Source organism: Rhinolophus sinicus, linkage group LG06, assembly GCF_036562045.2.
Source record: "Rhinolophus sinicus isolate RSC01 linkage group LG06, ASM3656204v1, whole genome shotgun sequence".
Classification (NCBI taxonomy): Eukaryota; Metazoa; Chordata; class Mammalia; order Chiroptera; family Rhinolophidae; genus Rhinolophus; species Rhinolophus sinicus.
Genome location: NC_133756.1, coordinates 129,420,848 through 129,443,115, shown reverse-complemented (window position 1 = coordinate 129,443,115; position 22,268 = coordinate 129,420,848). Strand labels below are relative to the sequence as shown.

The 22,268-nt window shown below is 40.3% G+C and overlaps 1 protein-coding gene across 1 annotated transcript in view; it reads right to left on the bottom strand.

Annotated features, from left to right (window-relative positions):
- The window catches only part of PDE3B (phosphodiesterase 3B), a 136,223-nt gene extending 123,069 nt beyond the window's left edge, over positions 1–13,154 (bottom strand). The window contains exon 1 of the mRNA XM_019754484.2: positions 12,030–13,154. Coding sequence (XP_019610043.2) covers positions 12,030–13,007 — 978 coding nt within the window. The 5' untranslated portion in view covers positions 13,008–13,154. The remainder of the gene's footprint in view (positions 1–12,029) is intronic.
- Between the last annotated feature and the right edge of the window lie 9,114 nt (positions 13,155–22,268).

Here is a 22,268-nt window from a genome sequence, read left to right as displayed (position 1 = left end):
TAACTAAATGAGGACCCTAATGATTCCAAAAACACTGTTAGAATAAACAAATTCAGTAAAGCTACAGGACACAAAATCAACACATATAAATCAGTTACATTTCTATCCACTAACAATGAACAACTCAAAAATTAGATTAAGAAACAATTCTATTTACAATAGCATCAAAAAGATTACTTAGGAATAAATTTAACCAAAGAGCTGAAACACTTGTATACTGAAAACTACAAAACATAGCTGAAAGAAACACAAATAAATAGAAAGACATCCCACGTTAATAGATTGTTAGGACTTATCTATTGTTAAGATGTCAATACTACTCAAACGCTTACGGATTCAATACAATCCCTGTCAAAATTCCAACCATGATTATGCAAAGTGAAATAAATCAGTCTCAAAGAGATGAATACTGTATGATTCCACTTATATGAGCTACCTATAGTCAAATTAATACAAAGAAAAGGTAGAATAACGGTTGTCAGGGGTTGAGGGGAGAGAGAATGGAGAGTTATTCTTTAATGGGTATGGAGTTTCAGTTTAGGAAGAGAAAAAAGTTCTAGTGATGGATGGTACTGATGATTACACAACAACGTGAATGTATTTAACACCACTAAACTGTATACTTAAAACTGGTTGAAATGGTAAATTTTGTTATGTATATTTGACTACAATGAAAAAAACAAAAACAAAAACGATGTGACGGCCCTCTTGTCGTTACATATTCCCAGGAGATATTTATTTGACCCCTCCCTAAAGTCCCTTGTGCCAAGGTCAAGATAGGTATCTCATCTCTATGGCCATATTTACTTGTCATTTACACTTACACTGGGGGAGGAGCACTTTGGGGCCTGAGCTTCATGCAGATGTTTCCTATTAGATTCCTGACTTCAGACAGACCCTAGGTTTTATCTCTTGAGCCCAGTCATACCTAACAGAAGCAAATATTCAAGGTCTCTAAGGATGGTCAGAAACTCTTCAAGGGAAAGCTTGTTTTAGTTGCTTACCTCTCAGGATTCCTACCAAAGGAGAGAATATGCCACCCCAAAATATACCACTTTGGCATACTGATTATTTTGAATTAAAGGTATGTGAGAAACAGCCGAAGCAAAGACACTCTGACTCCCCTTTGTAGCCCCACTCCCTGATAGCAGATAAATCTCCCATGTGACCAACACCCTTCCCTGTACCAGGAAGGTAGAAGGCATCCTATCACCAGTGACAGGGAATTTAGAACCAAGAAGGCTATATAAATAAACTGTTACTTCTTCACCAAGTTGCTAACCCAAGCCCAAACCCTTTCGTCTTGTCAGTTCTTCACAAATTTATTGTCTCACAGGTGTAGAATATTCCTGCTTTGGTCACTTCTTTGAGTTTCATATATTTATGGGGTTCCCGTACATACAAAATTAAATTTATTTTTCTCCTGTTAATCTGTCTTTTGTCGATTTAATTATTGGACCAGCCAAAGAGCCTAGAAGGAAAAAAAGGAAAAATTTCCCTCCCCTAAACTATTTTCATTTCTTTTTTGGTATCTAAGATTTTCTTACTGAATGATTCCTTTCAAAAGCTGTTCTAAAATGTTTAAAGCTATCATTCAGTTGTTTTAATTGGGAGAGTTCTTAGGGGCTTGATATATATCGGAAATGGCACTTAGCATATTGTGGTATTTTCTGTGTACTAGCTAAGGGATTTGGGGGTGTATTAATTCACCTTTCTGCCTTAGTTCCCAGCTGCAAAACAGGAGCCCAGTACTTACTGTATAGGGTTGTTGAGACTAGCACATAGTGAGCACTTGGTAATTATTTCATCTTATAATAATCCCTCTTTTCTAATCCTGGGTTACATTCTTTATTGCCGATATTTTTACCACTGATATTGACATTTCTGGTAGAGAATTTAAGCATCTTTTTGTGGTTGTTGGTATTGATTGGTACTGAAGGTGAATAGTTTGTGCCTGATTTGGCTCAGTATGTTTTCTGTGACTTTCCAGCCTCTTAGTTGAAAAAAAGTATTTACCTCCATGCATAGTTAAAGTAAGGTGGAGATTATATCAGGATAACTTTGAAATTTTCTTTTTAAGGTCATAGCAGTGAAATTTTTTAATTCATTTTTTTATTTGTTTTATATCAGTAAGAAACTTTCTTTCAGGACTAAAGCTCATTTGTCACTTTCTGAAAGTGCTGGCTTTATTACTTTCTGGGGCTGTAGGAAAAAATCCATTTCTTTGCCTTTTCCGGCTGCTAGCCTTGGTTCCTCGCCTTCTTCTTCCATTGTCAAAGCCAAAAATGGATTCAGTGAGTCTTTCTCATACCGTATTACTCCAACCCTACTTCTGTTGTCGCATCTCCATCTCTGATCTCTTCTAGCTCCCTCTTCCACTGTGATTACTCTAGGTCCACCAAGATAATTCTCAATAATTTCCCCATCTCAAGGTCCTTAAATTAATCTCATCTGCAAAGTCCCCTTTGCCATATTAGGTAATATTCACAAATTAGTAAAGTTGAATACGGGCATACATTGCAACTCAACAATTCTACTTCTAGATACACACATGCACCAGGAGACATTTACAAGAATTTTCATAGCAGCATTGTACATAATAGCATACCAGTCAAGGGTCCGTGAACAGTAGAATAGATACATAAATGTTACTATGGTCATATAACGAAATATTACACAGCTTTGAAAAAAAATGAACTACAGTATCCACATCAACATGGATCTCAGAAAATGTCAAGAAAAAAAGATTAACAGAAGAATTCACACACCATGATTCTATTAAAGTTCAAAAGCAGGCAATATTAATAACATATTATTTAGATTATTTGGGAATACATTCACGGGGGTTATAATTATAAAGCCAAGCACAGGACTGAATAGGAAGAAGAAGAAGAAGAAGAAGAAGAAGAAGAAGAAGAAGAAGAAGAAGAAGAAGAAGAAGAAGAAGAAGAAGAAGAAGAAGACGACAAAGAAATGAACAAAAACAAGATAGATATAATATTGCCTCTGAGCAGAGAGAGAGGATACAAAAATTAAATAAATAAATAAAAGGCTACAGGAAATGAGTGGTGGGTACATGATTTTTTCCCCTTTATTTTCTTCCTTAAAGCATATAAAAATACACATGTGTACATTCTTTTATGTGCAGTATTTCTTATGTAAAATTTAAATGCTAACTAAATAAATTCGAAATACGCTGAATGAGGACACACGTTTGTCGCAGGGACTGTACACCAACCACAAGAAACAACATTTCACAGACTAGCTACACTGGCATTCAAGAGCAAGGCTCCTGACTTTGGATTCAAGATGGCAGAGTAGGAATATCCTCACCTCCTCTCACTGACAACAAAACTACAACTACATATAGAACAGCTATTTCAGAGAACAACCTGAAGACCCACAGAAAAGATTTTCTACAACTAAGGATGTAAAGAAAACCACACTGAGATGGGTAGAAGGGGCAGTGACTCAATCAAGTTAGGACCCACCCTAACCCTCTCCTTCCGTGTGGTTACCCACAGCAACAGGGATATCACAACCTCAGAGGTCCCCCCTCTGAAAAGCAACAGGTCTGAGTCCCAGTCTGGGGGAGCTGCAGTGGGAAGGAGCCCCGTAACATCTGGCTTTGAAAACCAGCTGGGCTTACGTCTAGAAGAGCCAAGGTCACGCTCTGAGTCCCAGTGCAGAGGCAGCAGTTTGAACTGTTGGGTTATATGTGAAGGTGATACATTGACTAATTTTAGCGTGTGTGCTGGGGGAGCAGAGATCTGTTCAAACTTTCTCCAGGAACCGAGGTGCTGGTGGGTGCCATATTTTTTTCCTTTCTTTACTCTCCTTCCACCTATCTGGTCTGACAGTGGCAGGCGCCATTTCTGACACTCTTCATTAACCTTGCTAACACTGTTCACCCCATGGTGGCACTCCCTGAGGACCCACCCAGACTGACACCCCTCCAAATTGGCTCCTGTCCTGCCACATCCAGTGGGTGGCCTCCGCCACACTGATATTCCCTCAAAGTGGCCCCTGCCTCACCATACCTGGTGGGCAGCTTCAGTCAGCACAAGCACACAGCAGTGTGTGTGCAACAGTTGAAGTTGGACCTCGCAGACAGCTACACTGGAGGCCCATCCTGCACACCAGCATACCAGCAGCAGCTGCAGTCAAAACTACCCACCAGCTGCACCGGGGAGCGCATCCACAGCAGTTGCGGCTACAATGGGAGGCTACACTAGTCCACACAGGGAACACCTCTGCAGCACCTGGTTGTGGTGACTAGGGGGGATCGCACCACAGGGCCCCACAGGGCACCTTCTACATAAGACCACTTTTTCAAGACCAGGAGACATAGCTGATCTACCTAATACATAGAAACGAACAGGCAAAATGAGGAGACTAAAGAATATGTCCAACTAAAAAAACAAGGCAAAATCCCAGAAGAATAACTGAATGAAAAAGAGGTAAGCTATCTACTAGATAAAGAGTTCAAAGTAATAGTCATAAAGCATCAGACTTTGCAGAACAGTGGGTCAACTCAATGAAAACTTCAACAAAGAGATAAATAATGTAAAAAAGACCCAATCGGAACTGAAGTATATAACTGAAATGAAAAATACAATGGAGGGAATCAACAGCAGATCATATGATGCAGAAGAATGTATCAGTGATCAGGAAGACAGGATAGTGGGATTCATCCAATTTGAAAAGCAAAATGAAAAAAGAATTAAAAAGAATGAGGATAGCATAAGGGAACTCTGGGACACCACCAACCGTCCTAACATTCACATCATAGGGGCCCCTGAAGGAGAAAAGAGGGAGAAAGAGACAGAAAACCCACTTGAAGAAGAAATGGCTGAAAACTTCTCTAACCTAGAGAAGGAAACAGACATCCAAGTCCAGGAAGCAAGGAGAGTCCCAAACAAGATGAACCCAAAGAGACCCACATCAAGGGACAGAATATTTAAAATGTCAAAAGTTAAAGATAAAGAGAGAATCTTAAAAGCAGCAAGAGGAAACCAACTAGTTATATACAAGGGAGCCCCCTTAAGACTATTAGCTGAGTTTTCAGCAGAAACTTTACAGGCCAGAAGGGAGTGGCATGATATATCCAATATGATAAAAGGAAAACACCTATAACCAAGAATACTCTACCCAGGCAAGGTTATCCTACACAACTAAAGAACAGTTTCCCAGACAAGCAAAAGCTAAAAGAGTTCATCACCACTAAATTGGCATTACAAGAAATGTTAAAGGGAATTCTTTAAGCACAGAAGAAAAGGCCAAAACTAGAATTAAGAAAATATGTAAAAGAAAAAAATCTCACTAGTGAAGGCAAACATATAAAAGTAGTAGACCAACCACTTGTAAAGCCAGTATGAAAACAAAATGGCAATAAGTACATATGTATCAATAATTACTTTAAATGTAAATGGACTGAGTGCTCCATTCAAAAGACATAGGGTGGCTGAATGGATTAAAAAAAAACAAGACCCACACATATGCAGCCTACAAGAGATTTATTTCAGATCTGTTGGTGGGATTATAAATTGGTACAGCCACTACAAAAAATAGTATGGAGGATCCTCAAAAAATTAAAAATAGAATTACCATATAATTCAGCAATTTCAGTTCTGGGGATGTAGCCTAAGAAAATGAAAAAACTAATTTGAAAAGATATATGCACCCTTATGTTCACTGCAGTATTATTTATAATAGCTGTGATATGGAAGCAACCTAGGGGTCTATCAGTAGATGAATTAATAAAGATGTGGTATATATATAATGGAATATTATTCAGCCATAAGAATGAATGAAAGAAATCTTGCTATTTGCAACAACATGGACAGACAAAGAGGGTATTGTGCTAAGTGAAATAAGTCAGAGAAAGACAAATACTGTTTACCATTTCACTTATACGTGGAATCTAAACTAAATAAATGAACAAACAAAACAAACATATTCAGACACAAAGAACAAACTGATAGTTTCCAGAGCTCTGGGCAGTGGGTGGAACAGACAAAAAAAGTGAAGGGAATGAAGAGGTGCAAACTTATAGTTATAACATAAACAAATCATGGGTATGTAATGTACAGCATAGGGAATACCATCAATAATATCACAATAACTTTGTACAGTGACAGATGGTTACTAGACTTCTCGTAGTGATTGCTTCGTAAGGTATATAAATGTCAACTCACTATATTGTATACATAAAACTAATATAATATTGTGTGTCAAGTATAATCAAAAAGAGCTTCTCATTCTAGAATAAAAAAATAAATAAAATATGCTGAATGCACATTGTATAAAATGTAAGGAAGAAGTAGCCAAACAATGTACTCTAGCTGATGGAGAGAAAATCTATAAAAATGAGATACCTGCTAGGTAAGTCAATACATGAAGTAAAGTTCTAGGTCGTAAAAGAAAAGGACAGTGGGAAATACACTCCTCTGCCCCAAGTTCTAAGAACAGGCTTCTTATAACCACTTACATAAATATGGATCAGCTTTTAAATAATAAGGTGAACACCAACTCAATGTCAAAAACTGTCAGGAACTACCCACAGACAGAACCCAGATCTCCTAAAGTTATGCTCGGTTAACACAGTTATTCAGTTTGTTTTGCTTAAATTGAATGTTCTTAGGCAAAGTAGGCTATAGTTGGTTGACTTCCATTCTTCTTACCCTCCCCTCCTTCCTTAACATATAACATAAATATGTTATGTCCCTGGTCTCTGAAAGGCACTTGAGCTTGAAACCAGCTGCATCCTGACAAGGCACCCTGAAACAACTACATTAGGGACTGCGATTACCTTCAAGGTCATTATGAACCATATGATTTCCAGAGTCCCTCCGAGCTCTCTCCCCTCCCTTCCACCTCTACTCCCAAACTCCTTTAACCAGGGATGTCATTTATCACATAATTGGCAAAATGGACTACAGCCTTGGATAACCATGACTGCAGGTACTTATGCTCTTTACAAAAAGTGTAGGTGGGGGGCCGGGCCGGTGGCTCAAGCAGTTAGAGCTCCGTGCTCCTAACTCCGAAGGCTGCAGGTTCAATTCCCACATGGGCCAGTGGGCTCTCAACCACAAGGTTGCCAGTTCAATTCCTCGAGTTGCACAAGGGATGGTGGGCTCTGCCCCCTGCAACTAAGATTGAACACAGCACCTTGAGCTGATCTGCCTCCCAGATGGCTCAGTTGTTGGTTGGAGCGCGGGGCTTTCAACCACAAGGTTGCCAGTTCAATTAGACTCCCACAAGGGATGGTGGGCAGCGCCCCCTGCAACTAAAATTGAACACGGCACCTTGAGCTGAGCTGCCACTGAGCTCGCGGATGGCTCAGTTGGTTGGAGCACATCCTCTCAACCACAAGGTTGCTGGTTCAACTCCCGCAAGGGATGGTGGGCTGTGCCCCCTGCAACTAGCAACGGCAACTGGACCTGGAGCTGAGCTGTGCCCTCCACAACTAAGACTGAAAGGACAACAACTTGAAGCTGAACGGCACCCTCCACAACTAAGATTGAAAGGACAACAACTTGACTTGGAAAAAAGTCCTGAAGTACACACTGTTCCCCAATAAAGTCCTGTTAAAAAAAAAAAAAAAGTGTAGGTGGATTAGGAGTCCAGAGCTAGTTCTAGTCCTGGTATGCCAAATATCTCACAGCATAACCTAGAATCAAGATTTTTATCTCTCTGGAGCTGAATTTCTTTCCTGTCTATAAAATGAGCAGGTGTCAATTAGAAATCTCTTCAGTCTCTTCTATATCTATACAAACATATTTAGGTTGCAATAAACTCTTTCAGCAACTACAGATTCTTCATACTTTGGTTGGGGTATAGGAAGGCAGGAGAATGTGCTAGGCAAACAGGATGACTTGGTAATTGAAAGGAAAAAGAAAAAGAATCAGAGAAAGGCATGACACTGAGGAGGCTGAAAAAACCTGAGGACGATGAAAATACAGTTTCCAGTTTTATTTATGGTCCGTCCTATTTACTTTCCACTCAGTGTGGGAAAACAAAAACTATGGAAATGTTACTATTTCATGAGATAGCGTGAAAATATTCTGTCAACTTGTATTTTTAAATATGGCAAACTCTGCTATATTAGAGTTTTGTTCTCGGTTTAAGCATTAATTTGAGTATTGTTGTACTGTCTAAAAACTTCTTAATTTTATTTGTTCCTTAAAGGAGTTTTGAACCAGTGTGAAGGTAAAAGCAAAAGAAAAATATCTACAAGTCAATAACAATAAGCAGTCCTCAAACAGCTAGAACCAAGGATGGATGTAGGAAGAGGCTGTTTCCTAAGTTGTAGATGGCTTTCTAAAACACAAAACAAACAAACAAACAAGGCTAAAAGCAGGTTATAAAGGACTTTGCAAGCAAGGTTCAAGGTCATGTCCACCTTATCTTGTGCACAATGAAAAACCATAAGAGGTTTTTAAAACAGAGCAAGTGATTTGATCAAATCTGTGTTTTTGAACGATAACTCTGATAACAGAGTACATACAATATTTACAAAACAGAGCATAAAATTATTATTATGTAGGCTGATATTTTACTACAAAACATTAACATGAAATTAGAATAAAAGCTCCTCACTGAAACCATAAAATAAATTTCACAAATATTACAATATTCTTAAATTCAGTAAGGTATGCCTTGCAAATTCCTTAAGGGGGTAAATAATCACTTAAACTTTAAAATCTTATTTTAAAAGGCCTTCATACTACATGTGCATAGCTTTTTCAAGTAAAATTAACACTTTAAATAATATTTGTGGGCTTTAAGGCCACAGAATTTAAAAATATTTACCTAACCATTTAGAAAGCACTTAGCATTTTAGGTATAGAAAAATATCTCACACACTAACTTATGACTTTCAAAACCTCGTATTTACCTAGTCTATCACACACAAAATGATCTGGTTGAAAAGCTGAAAACTTCATTATAGAATATACAATTAAAATGGCATAGAAATGTAGTTTGTTAAAATCTGGTCAAAGTTTCTATGTAGACAACTGATTTTTTTGTTTTCTTTTTTAACTTCCTATTAGTTTCAGCTGACTCCTGGCAATATACTACAAACATAAGTGCTTCTTTCCATTAGCCCACCAAGGCAGAACACAGTCAGCAGTAACTAGATTTAAACTTTAAATTTCTAAATGTTTGGCTAAAAACAAACAAAAAAAACCTTAGTTAAGAACTGACACATATATAGCATTTACACCAAATGCTATCAATCTACTTATGAAAATCAAATATTTTACAAACATATGCCTTGATTTTCAACACAGTACTTAACATAACGTCTCCAAAGTTTAAAATTATTTTAAATCTACTCTCACACAATTAAAAAAATTTCTATTGATAGGAGTTTTCCACTATTTTTCAAAAAAGTTTATAAAATTCTTAAGGAAATGAAAGTATAATAATTTTGTTATCAATCCGAAAATGAATCCACATATAATTTTAAAGTTCTCTATTCAATAAATACAGAATATTTGTTCATCTTTTCCAATCACTGCACCTCGGAAAATATAAGTTAGCAATATCAACATTCAATATTTAAGTAAAACTTCAAGAACTACTAATTTGTGATGTTTTACTTAGAGTTTTACTTATACTTTTCTTTATATCTTACAGAAAGTATAAACTAACTAAAAGAAATGACTTCTAGAATCAGAAGGTATTAGAGAATTCATCTAATGGGATTCCTGATGTGACAGGATACTGAGACTCAGAAAGATTGACTGACTTTTCCAAGATCACACAGTAGAGCCAACACCTGACTCTCAATCCCATGCCTATCAATCCAGGGCATTTTCCCCTGTATCAGATTCCACTCAAAATCTTTCCATCTTCCTTCAGTTTCTGAAACAATAAAGTGACTTTACACTTGTCATATACAAAGTTTAGCACTCTGAAAATTACAAAGTCTGTTGATCTTTTACTTCCATAAAAGCACTGGTTTCCTCTTAATTTCTTTAACATAATCTACATGCAAACAAAACACCAGACCCATTGTTAAACTTCAGGAACAAACATAAGTAAAAATTCTTATTATTACAAGCTCTGCTAAATTAAAAATATCTAGTAATTTCTAGTAATGCCAAAATAGTATTTAATGAATATTCTGTAACGATGTATAAACCCTTAAACTATCAGCATATATGTAAGACCCCAAAAATGTTCCTATTCATAGTGGAATGTGAATAAGAGTTTTCTGCAATAATACACCCTTTTGAAAAGCACAAATCATATTTTTCTCTAAAACAAATAATAAATGAAGCTACCTAGCATAACAACACACACCTAGTTAAAGGTTGAAAAAAAGTTGCTGTGATGGGAAAAGCACCAGACTAGGATTAAGACCAGGAATTTTCGATTTACAAGAGAACCACCATAATTGACTACACCAACAGATTACAATTAAAATACGTTAAACTGTAATGCTGTTAAATTCAGAAAAGCTATCTACAAATGTGATGAGACTATGCTAAAACAGTTTTCCGGTGTTAAAAAATGCAATCTATTTAGTCAACCGTCAAATGCTATACCATTCTATGGAAACAGTTGATATTACTTCTCTCTACAGTTAATGTTCTCACAGCAATTTTTCTCCTGATACACACTTTCCTACACACTGTCTATTATCACTGGCAGTAAACTGAGAAAACAAAAGGTGCACCAGTTTTTGAACATTTTTTCAAGCATTTGGCCAAGTAACTACAGACCACAAAGCGGCCTCTGAAAACACTTTTCAAGAAGCAAAGTGTGGTCTCATTGGACTCCCAGATATCAGTGTTAAACACATCATAAATTCAATGTAGTTTGTAGGTTATTTTGAACAGAGGAGAGCATCAGATGTAGTAAGAATTAGAGTCTTTTGTTTCAAATATACCGGGTCCCAGTGTAAAACATATCAATAATCAAAAAGTCTGAAAACCAATGGCATAAACTCCTACTCTCCAAAGTAAAACCTCTCCACTCATCCTCTTAGTTGCTTAGAACACAACCTTGAAAAAAGTCTAGGTTCAAATCCCAGCACTGCCACTTATTAGATGTGTGAAGTTGAGTAATCTATAAGCCTAAATTCGCTCATCTCTAAATTGAGGTAATGTCACCCACCACACAGGGTTGTTAGGAGGATTTAAGACAATATATGTAAAGCATTTGGCATTTAGTAAATGCTCAATGAATAGTAGTTATACTTGCTGAGTGTCTTGGTGACATAGAACTGGTAAGATTTCTCTAGGCTACATGAAGACAGTACCTCATTCCCTGATGATAATTTCAATTCCTTTAAAAAACAAAAACATGTAAACATCCAGAAAAAATTGGAAATCCTTTTGGCGTCTTTCCACACGTTACTAAGTTTAAAGGTTAAAGTGTTACAACATTCTCCTAATTATGTAACAAATACACAGGATGAGTTTAGTCTGTAAAAGATTATATTAGCCTATACTGCTGAAATTTGGGGTGAGGGGAAACGTCTTAAAAATTATTTCCAACAGTCTTTTCATCTAAACTAACAAGTCTCAGTTCCAAAGCTCATCAAGGTTCACTGCTTCCTCTCGAACATCAAGAATAATGAAACCACACTGATTACAAGTCATACATGTGTACATTCACTCATTCTAATAGCTGTGTTATCTTTAGGGAGATAGCACCATAATAACAGCAACTGATAATCGGCACCAAAAAGATGGACCTCAGAGTATGCCAAAGTGGGAGTAGCCAATCTATTAAACCACAAGTAATTCACTTCATTCTTCTGAGAACTCATCTATTGCATAAACAAACTCTTTAAAAAGTGTAGTATGATCAATCTGCTGCTTCATTCCTATTCAAAGATAAAAGGTCCTACTTTCAACGTTTTTTAAGTTTCCTGTATCTTAGGAATTCTTTCCAAAATAAAACTTTCTTTTTTCACCCTGAAAGTTCACATACTTTCAAACACACGAATTCAACTGAAGCGATAAAACCGCACTCATTTCCTTAGCAAACCTTGCTTGCTGCTAACATACCTGTTCCCTGGAAATGCAAGGCAACGAAGGTCTGCGGAACATTTTGGAACTGCCATAGTAACTGGCCGAAGTTTCTCCGAAGGACACGCAGCTGGACCTCCTCCGGGGTCTGATCACAGGCACTTTTTCTTCCGCGGTACTGGACAACCGAGGATGATGAGGGGCTTCCCTGATTTGAAAGAAGTGATCCAGCCCCAGGGCTAGCAGGCAGCCAGCGCCCCCGACCAGGCAGGACAGCAGCGGCCCGAGGGCTGCCGGCAGCGCGCCGAGGCCGGTGACAGAGACCCACCAGACGAAGCCGGAGAACAGCAGCACCAGGGCGCCGTGCTGCAGCCGGACCGGGTGCGCGAGTGTCAGCAAGCCCACGCAGCTCAGCACCAACAGCAACCTGCCCGCCGCCGCCGGGGGCGTGTGTGGGGCCGGGCCCTCCGCGTCTCCGTCCCCCGAAGGCCAAGACCACCACGGCCACAGCAAAACGTCCCCCAGGTAACAGCAGGCGGGCAGCGCCAGCAGCCACCAGGAGCCGCCGCCGCTCCGGCCCGGGCCGGGGCCCCGCTTGGTCCGGGTCAGGAAGCAGGTGAGGAAGAAGAAGGCACAGGCGATGCTGAAGAGGGGGCTGAGACTGAGTGAGCAGACGCTCAGCAGGGTCCGCAGCCGGGCGGCCCCGGCAGCCCAGCTCTCGGGCCCCGAGCCCAGCAGCAGGGCGAGGACAAAGGCGGCCAGGGCGCCCAGCGCGAGGCGCGCCCCGGAGCAGGGGGAGCCGCGCCGCGGCTGCTGGGGGGAGGCCGGCGGCGGCAGCAGCAGCTCCACGTTGCAGAAGCGACAGAGGTGGAAGAAGAAGCCGCGCGGAGGGTCCTGCCGCAAGGGGCTCACGCAGCTCTTCACGTAGCCGTTCCGCAGACTCTCGGGGGGCGAGCCGGTCCCGTCCGGCGGCTGCGGGTACCGCATGGCTTTGGCGTCTCTCTCGTCCCTCCTCATGGCCGAGATCGGGGGAGGGTGGCCGCGGGACTCAGCGCTCCGGGCTCGGACGGCTCGGGCTCCCTCACCCCCCGCCCCCGCGCTCAGGGCTCCCCCCGGCTCCGTAGCGCGTCAGGGCTGCGCCCGCCGCCGCGGCCCGGGGTCCCCGCCGCGCGGGCGGAGGAGCGGCGGGGTCCGCGACATACTGGCTGTGCAGAGGGGCGCAAGGGGCTTCTCCTTTTCCGTCGGGCACCTCTCGGGACTGGAGACTGGAGCCGCCTCCCAGCTCCCGCGGGCTGCAACAGTTACTTCACGGCCCCAGCCTGGTCCGTTGGGCGCGCGGGCGGGCGGGCTGGCGGGCGCTCCTCCCCCGCGGCTGCCCTGGCCGGGCGCGCGCCCCCGCCGCGCGTGCCCGCGCCCCGTCCCGCCGCCGCTCGTCCCGCCGCCGCTCGCCCGACCGCCAGCCCGCTGCAGACGCGGGACAGGGACCTCCCTGGCTAAGCGTGATGGGACAGGGGAGAGCGCGGCCGCGGCCGCCGGAAGACGGGACAGGGCTGGGAGAGACGGGCGGGGTCTTCTTCGGATGGAAGGGGCAAGTCCACCATCCCGCTATCCCGCGCGCGCAGGTTCCCTTTGGGAGTAAGTCATAGACACCCAACCAAGCTCCGACAGGTCACCACTGGGGTCTTGGGGAAAGAGGGCGTTTGTGGTCCCCAGAGGGAGTGCCTAGTAGGAAAACCAAGTTGAGGCGGGAGGAGTCAGGTCCTGCCTCTAACCTCATCCCGGGTCAGAGTGGGCCCTTGGACTGCCCCGAGCTGTGACCTAGCAAGGGCCAGCCGCCACCATGGGCATGGCGAAGAAACCCTAATCCCTGTGGGTAAGTCTGTTCTCAACAGCAACGTGGATACTTGGGCCACGCAGCAGGCCCAGGATCCTTGCAGTGGCTCTTAGGAAGGAGCGTGCACGTGGAGTGTTCTCTGGAACAGCCAGGTGGATATAACAGAGCTTGTCTTCCTCAAGAACCACCTTCACAGGCGAGGAACTGACCTCCGATCCTCCGCTCCGCACCCTTGCCATACATACCCCCTGGTTCACATCTGTATCCCACTCAGCAAGCACAGAAATCTGTTGCAAAGTTATTTCCACATCGAAGGCTATTTCATTGTAACAGCATGTTCTGGAGAGGGGGGCGGAAGAATTGGGTCCTTTCCAAGACCATTGCCCAGTTTGGATCGGTTGGCCGTGAAAGAAGCCAAATAAGATGTGATCTGTGAATTACTGGTGAAACTAGCAACATGTAAGAAACACTGACCTGAAACCGGGAAGAACTTTGCTGTACCAAAGGGACTGCTCTGGAATCTAACCAATCATAACTGTCTTAGAAAGTGAACTGTGTTTCCCTCCACCGAAACTCTCCCTTCAACCTCATGACGGGGCAGCATTTCTCAAAGAGCTAATTCCACATTTTTCCAGGGAGATGAGAAACCTTACTGTGTGGTAAATCCCACAAACAGGCCCATTTTTCACCAATTAATCTCTGCCCACAGCCATGACCTAAAACAGACCATTTTCGCATATGGTCATAGTTCACATACATCGCAGAAATCACTAAGAACTTAGCATAAGAATTTGACCAAGATGAGAAAAGACCAGAATTCCCTTTCCTTGTCTGTATTTTGGATAAAGGAAAAAATATTTAACAGAGTTTTCGTTGATTACTCAAATGCTTGCCCTAAAAGATAAAAATCCAAAGGTCTTTTTTCCACCGTGACCACTGAAAAAATTTTTTAAATCACATTTTAACAAAACTCAGCAAATTCATTTTTAAAATGCTATTCACAGAACTCACCACTGCCAGTCAAAGATTAAAGTAGGAAACTTAGTGGATACATTTTGAGCTTGCACAGAAGGACATGACAAAAACCAGCATTGCTGAATTTGCTCATTATAAATTCTCATAGGAAATAATAAATTGATTTGAAAATTAGAACCAATTCAGGTTAAATTTGTTGTTGTTTTCAACCTTGGGTTGTCACCTGAGGTAGGATAGTCATGGTAATGGAAATAATAGTGGACTAGAAATCTACTTCATAGGTTCTAGTCCAGGCCCAGTCATTCATGCTCTGGCATTAAACAAGTCACATGACTTTTCCAGGCCTCGTTCTTCTCAATTGTAAAACGAAGCAATTTAGTTTTGATGACCTTTAAAGTCCCTTCCAGTCTTAAAAAGCTATGGTTTCTGTATGCCCCAAATACAAAGGGTGCCAAAAATGTATACACATTTTAAGATAACATCTCTTAAAATGTGAATACATTTTTTTGGTACCCTCTATATGTAGGCATCCTTTAGATCCATGTTTCAGATTGCCAAAAGCAACCTTTGAATTACTTGTACCACCAAACTAAAGCAAACTCTCCATGTTGACAAATAAAATAAAAGGATTTGTATCAAAGGACTGTTATCTGGAGAGTATAATCCAAAGCCCTCTTCATATTTCCTGGTTCTCCTCTAGTCTTCTTTCCACTGTCTTCCCAGGTCTTTATGAGGCTAAAAACCCAACTCTTTCAATAATCTATAGTTGGAGTGAATCCCTTTGAACACTAATCCCAGCACCTGAGAGAATTCTAAAATAAAATGTCAGGACATGAGCAAAGACCATCAGTTTACTTAACTAAAAATATGCACAAAAAGAATGAGCTAGCTATGTTTATAGCAACTCCCTTCTCTGTTTACAGTCTTTGTCAAAGATTATTAGTAGGCAGCATTTCTTAGAGTTCAAAGTATTTAATTATTCTTCTGCCAGATTTAAACAACCAATAGAATTACTTAGCTCTGGTCTTTAGGTTTGAGAATGCATGACCATTATCTAGGGTGAAAAAAAGACCTAAGATCAGTTTTCCTCAGCACTCTCTACCCCGGCCTCCTTTTACCTGACTTTGCCTGCTCTCCCATGTTGACCCATAATTAATTCTCTCCATTAGAATCATTCTCCCAGTTTGCTGATCCATGACATGGGATCCTAGTGCTTACCACCCAGCTCCCCAGATGTTCTGATGCAAAGCACCCCCCTGTGTATTCCTCTATTCTAATAATGGTGTCCTTGCCCTTTAGCTCCAAAGACCCAGTTTCCCCATGTATCCCAGTTCATAGGATGAGAATTTTGTTTGTCCTCCATTTTAGGTACCAACACCAATAAACTGTCAATGCCCCCAATTAATTATGGAAGAACTTGGGTCTTTCCAGTCTCAGGGCCAAAAACTCTACCCCTAAGCTCTAGCCTAGTAGCTAAAGACACCACTAACGGACATTCTAGATGCCACTGCCTGCCCATCTGTCTAACCTTACAAGTACCAGTTGAGATGTCCTATTACTGGGCTCAAACCAACTGAAGAACAGTCACTTGTTCATCTGGCTCCTCTGGTGCTCACCATTGCTAGGTTGGAAATTGCCCTCTCTGTGAATTCCCTTGTTCTCTCCTTGAACCTTCATCCTCAGAGAAGCTAAAATAACAAGTGAGCCGCATATTAGGTCTCAGATCCTCCTTCCACCTGCCCTGTCTTCTGGTATGTGTAACTCTGCATCCTTATACCTCATGCTTTCAAACTTTTTTTAACAAGATAAGATTATTTCCTACCCCTAAAATCTAGATGTAAAGAAAATCCATTTTTAGAGTGGTATTCCCAGACATTCCCTTCCAAAATTAAATATTTTTAAATGGATCTTAGCAGCTGCACCTTTGGTGACTCTATTATACTTATTATCATGGAATAGAAGTAAGAAAGGATGGCAGAAGAGGTTGGATGAGGGATAGGACTCTGCCCGGTCGTTATCACTGTCTCATGACCAGGTGACTTGACTGCTCAGGGTCATTTATGGAGCAGTGTCTAAAGATTTGCTCAGAGCAGTTGAAGAGCAGACAATAATGGTTACCAGTTCTTTAAGAGCTTATTTCTGTTTGCATTGTCAACTATGGCTTTCAAATGTTTTTCAAAAGAAATGTGCAAATGAAAGCAGACTATTCTTATTGAAGTAAAGGTGTCTAGGCCCATATCCTGACAGCATGGTAGGTCTCTGACACCTCCTCCTGTGACCTGAAGCCCCACTTTGGAATCCTTGGGCAAGGAAATGAGGGAGGGAGGGGAAGAGAGAAAAAAAGGAAAAAAAAATTAAACCTCTGAAATAGAGCATAAAAAATAAATTTGAATTGGCTTTGGGAAAATGCTTAGAACTGAGTGCTCTTTCTAAAATGTAATTTTTCAGAATTCAGTAATAAAGCAGACCTAATTTCTCAGGGATAATGCTGTAAAGCAGTCTGATAGATTTTAAATATCAAAATTTCAGGAATAGCCAGTAAATTAACCAGTGTCAGTGAGATTCCAAATTCCTACAACTAGAGTCTTTCCTTAAGATAAGTGAACAACTGGCAAGGCTTTTAAAGAATGAAAGAATTAACATTTACCATCTCGCATTTGAAAATAAAAACAGACTGGCTTTTCTCCTGTATAGAAAGGATCATTCTGTTTTCAATGTGCAGTGGCAGCTCTGTTGCCTACGTGTGTACACAATACCTATTTCCCCTCCAGCTAATACTCAACTTAGAATCCGAACCTCACTTTGACTCACTGTTTATTTAGTTCATTCATCTCAACAAGTATTTACTGACTGCTCACTATAGGCAGGGACTGTGCTAGATGCTATTTAGAACATTAAAAAGCCATAAAGTTCTTTAGAAGCTTCCTCAAGCTGCGCCTTTACGTGGGAGACAGAGCCTAGGCGCACAGGCTATTAAAGAGCACAAGAGAATTATGATTAAAAAACAAAACAAACAAACAAAACAAAAAACTCTTGGGAACAGGGCTTCAGAACTAAACAAGAAGAGAATCCTTCTTTTCCAGAGTCTCCCCACTCAGTGGTTGTCTCAGCTTGGTTTCACAATTTGTTTCTCTTCCTAGCTCTCTCCTCTCTCCCCACCTTCTCTCTATCATCTCTATATTTAATTCCCTCACTCCTTTTACTTTCTCAGTTGTCCTATGTACCACTTCCCTCCGGCAACATTTAATCTCTCTCCCTTAATGAATGCGTTCATTCAACAGTGAAGTGCCTGGCATTGTGCTAGTTGACAAGGATACAATGACGAAAGGGGTGGTTCCTGCCCTTCAGGGTTCACAGTGAAAGCTAGAAAAGTAAAAAGACTGCTACAGCCCAGTGTAATAAGAGCTATGATGTAGAGGCAAATGAACTCTGTGTACTTTGGAATCTCAGAGCTACACCTAACCCACACCAGGGTGGGAATATCTGGTAGGGAGTAATGCTCTTGAGAAAGATTTCTGGGCTTGGAATTGAAACATAAGTAGAGGAAACGCAGGGAGAAACGATCATCTAGGCAAAGGAAGCAAGCAAGTGCTAACATCTAGAGGAATGCAATTATGGTGCATTTGGATAATTTCAAGTGTCCTGTGCTTGGAGCACAAAGTATGAGGGGCAAAGAACAAAAGTGTAAGGTGTGAGGAGGCCAGAGACATGGTGTGGCCCTAATACAGAACTGGGGTTTATTATCAGTATTTACTATATAAAGGTGTATGTTGTTTTCATATTTGTTATTTACATGGCGACCTCTTCAATATACTCTTCAAACATGAGAATTTTGTCTTCCTCAAGCTTAGTTCAATCTTCATACCATACCTAGTACAATGCTCATTTAATGCTCAAAATTTTTTGAAGTGTGTTTGTATTTCTCAAAGACTTTTTAATAAATCAGAATTTTTAGTTGTATGTCCTTTGATTTTTGCTTTATTATTTAATGAATTGTAATTGAAACTCAATATATAATTTAATACAAAAGTTTCCATATTGTCATTCAAAAATATTTTTCTCAACAGACGTTTGCACAAAATCAGTAAAAGAATCTCTTTTCTTAGATTTACAGAAAACATGACATATATTTATGTTTGATTTAATTTCCAACATAAAACAAATGTTTAAGAGATGTGTGAGTTTTTTCTGTTTCCTGTTTTTTTTTAATTCAAGTGATGGTACCTCTATTTCTTTGGCTATGACAGAGTATATTCTACTACTTTAAGAACTTTCCTTTTTCTATTTCTACTTGTCAGAGCAACAGTTATATCTGACATAAATCCACTATACTTAAAAACAAAAAACAACTGGCAAAATTATTAAATTTACAACCACTAATCTGAAAAGTCTTGGATTTTGTGTGTGTGTGTGTGTGTGTGTGTGTGTGTGTGTGTTAAACCTAAAACCTGAACGTTGAACAATAAACAGCAATGCACACTCTTTCCAAGTTTTCCTGTTCCCTCCTTAGACAAGCAGTAGTTTCTTCAGCTCGGACTATCCCAGCAGCTCTGAAGGATCACAGCCACGACGGTGGCAGCCTACCGTTGACACTGAACTTGTGGTTAATTGTGGAGTTCTGCCACAAAACCACCTCACTACCACAAGCTGGATTCTTGCCCAGGAGAACGACAAACTGCCAGGCCAAGCAATATACAGGAGGCAGCAAGAGCAAACTGCCTTTTACCCCAGACAGCAGTCATTTCTGGATCCAAATGGAGCCAACGGCAGGGCACACCAAAGAAAAATTTAGAACTATGCTTTCTCCACTAAACTTATTTAAAATGTATTCACATTGTTTTGCAAGAGAAATGCAAAAATATTCATCCAATGCATTATCTAGCATCATCAATAAATGTGAGACTATTCATTAGTACATTTTTAAAGTAAGTATTAGAAGTGGAAATAAAATTATATTTCTATTACTGTTAACTACTAAGTGAGCCACCTACATATAATCATTGCAAATAAGAGCAAATAATGTGTCTTTGTATGTGTTACTAAGCTGCACACAGCCACATGGCCGCTCTGGGAATTTTATTTGAAAGGCAGGGCAGCACGATATGAAGGAAGGAAACCTTAGCATCAGTCAGATCTAGTTACCCTTTGTAGCTGCATGGCCTTGAAGGTTTCTTGATGTTTCGTGTTACCTACCATCTAAAAACTGGGGATAACAATGTCTGCCTCTTAGGGTCATTGTTATGGATTAAATTAAATTAATATGTAAAATGAATAACAATGACTCGATGCTCAGTAAATGTAAGTTTAGTTTATTCTTCTTACATCCTATCCTCTTCCTTATCCCTCCCCATCCTTTCAGGACTTTCCAGGATTCTAGCAATTCTGAGTTTTTCCAAGGAGATCCCAGATTATATCTGTTCAACTCAGTTTCAAGACTTGCTTTCAATGCCATGTCATTCAACCAAATTTTTGTCTTCCTGTCTATGCAATCAAATAGGTAAATTAGCAGCTCTCTTGCATCACGATGCAAATGCTACAGAGATTTTAATGCATACTATAAATGCAAAGTTTTTGATATGTTAATTTTTAAAGGAATAGCTACATATTATTATCGTAATTTTGTGGGCCTACAGATCTTAGATCTCATTCTGCTGAAGAAATGTTGATTTAGGGCTCCTATGTGGTAACATGGAGTAACAGAAAAAAAAATCAAACCTTTAATAACCAATTTTAACCATAACAGCATTAAACATAGTGAAGACAAGAAAACATCTATGCTTGCAAAAGTTTATTCATTCATTCAGCATGTGCCAGGCATTGCCTAGATACTAAAAGTACAAATATGAATAAGATATAGTCCCTGCCCTCAGTTTGGTAGAGGAGAAAATATGTAAACAAGTGCAGCCCAGTATGAAATGCTCAAATATAGCTCTGACCAAGTACAGTGGTGAGACAAAGAGAAGCTCACAAACGAAGAAATGCTCCTGGTTATTGAAGAATACATAGGGGTTTCCCAAGAAAAAGGTAGAGCATTCCAGACACAGAACAGTGTGTACAAAGACATGGAGGCATGAAACAGCATGGGCATTTCGGGAACTGTAACCAGGTTGGTATGATTTGGGATGGAGGGAAGATGGGCGTGGAGAAATGAGGCTGGAGAAATGGGTGGAAGTCAGATCATGAGAAGCCCCATAGGCCATGCTGAGGAGCCTGGAATTTATTCTGTGCGTGAGAAGGAACTATTAAAGGTTTGCAATCAGGGAACAGGCATAATTCATTTTTTTTTTTTTTGGTATGCCCAATTGTAATTGTCATTTCGAATCTCAATGGTACTGCATGAAGAATAGTTTGGAAGAATGTGAGACCAAAGCTAGGAAAATCATTTAAGAAACCATAATAATAGGCCCAATGAAAGATTAAGTTCTGTAAGGCATAGCCTTAAGCCACTGCAGTAAATCTGGAAAGGACGGATTTAATAGATATAATAGCAACTATGGAACTTTCTGATCAATTCCATTGAGGGAAAAGGGGAATGAAAAGAGTTCCCTAGGTCTAGGCTTGGTGACTAGAATATCTGGATGGCATTAATCAGGATAAGAAATACTAGACAAATCTCTGAGAGTAAAGATTGGGGGTTTCATTTTTGAACAGGTTGAATCCAAGGGGAGATGGTCCTTGGCAGTTGGCTATATGAGTCTGTCTGAAGCTCAAGAAAGCACTCTGTACTAGAGGTAAAGTTTGGAAGCCTGTAGGTAGGCAGATAGATAGGTAGATAGATACATAGATACATAGATACATAGATAGATTAAATAGATAGATTAGATAGATAAACATATATATATATATATATATATATATATTTATACATATGCAGAAGTGGAGCCCTGGGAGGAAAATGAGACATTCCCCAGGAGAGTATATGGTAGAGAAAAGGATCAATTTCTGAACTCTGAGGAATGACCATGTATAAGGGACAAAGAGCAAAGAATTGCTCAAAAGAATGACTGAAAAGGAAGTGGCAAAGTTGGAGAAACAGGCAAGAGCGGCGTCACATACCAAAATAAGAAAGTTTCAAGAAGGGAGACAAAAAACATGCCACATTCTAAAAAGATGAGGACAGGAAAGTATCCACGTCATTGTCAGCCTTATGTGGAACAGTTGTCATGCTGGAAGCAAAAGCCAGATTGCAGTGGATTGAACAATGAATTTATGTTGACATTAAGAAAAGTTTCATTCTAGAAAGTCTAGCCAGGAAAAAGCTTTACCTTCTTTACAATTAGTTTCATCATTATCTCTGTTAGTTTTAGCTAAAAAACGTAATTTAAATAGCTTACTGTTACAATATAAAGACCATACACACACACACACACACACACACACACACTCACAATTTTTCTCCTGTATAAAAATTAATAACAGATTCCCCTTAATGTTGTACATATAGTCTTCACTACATTGTTAGAAATAGG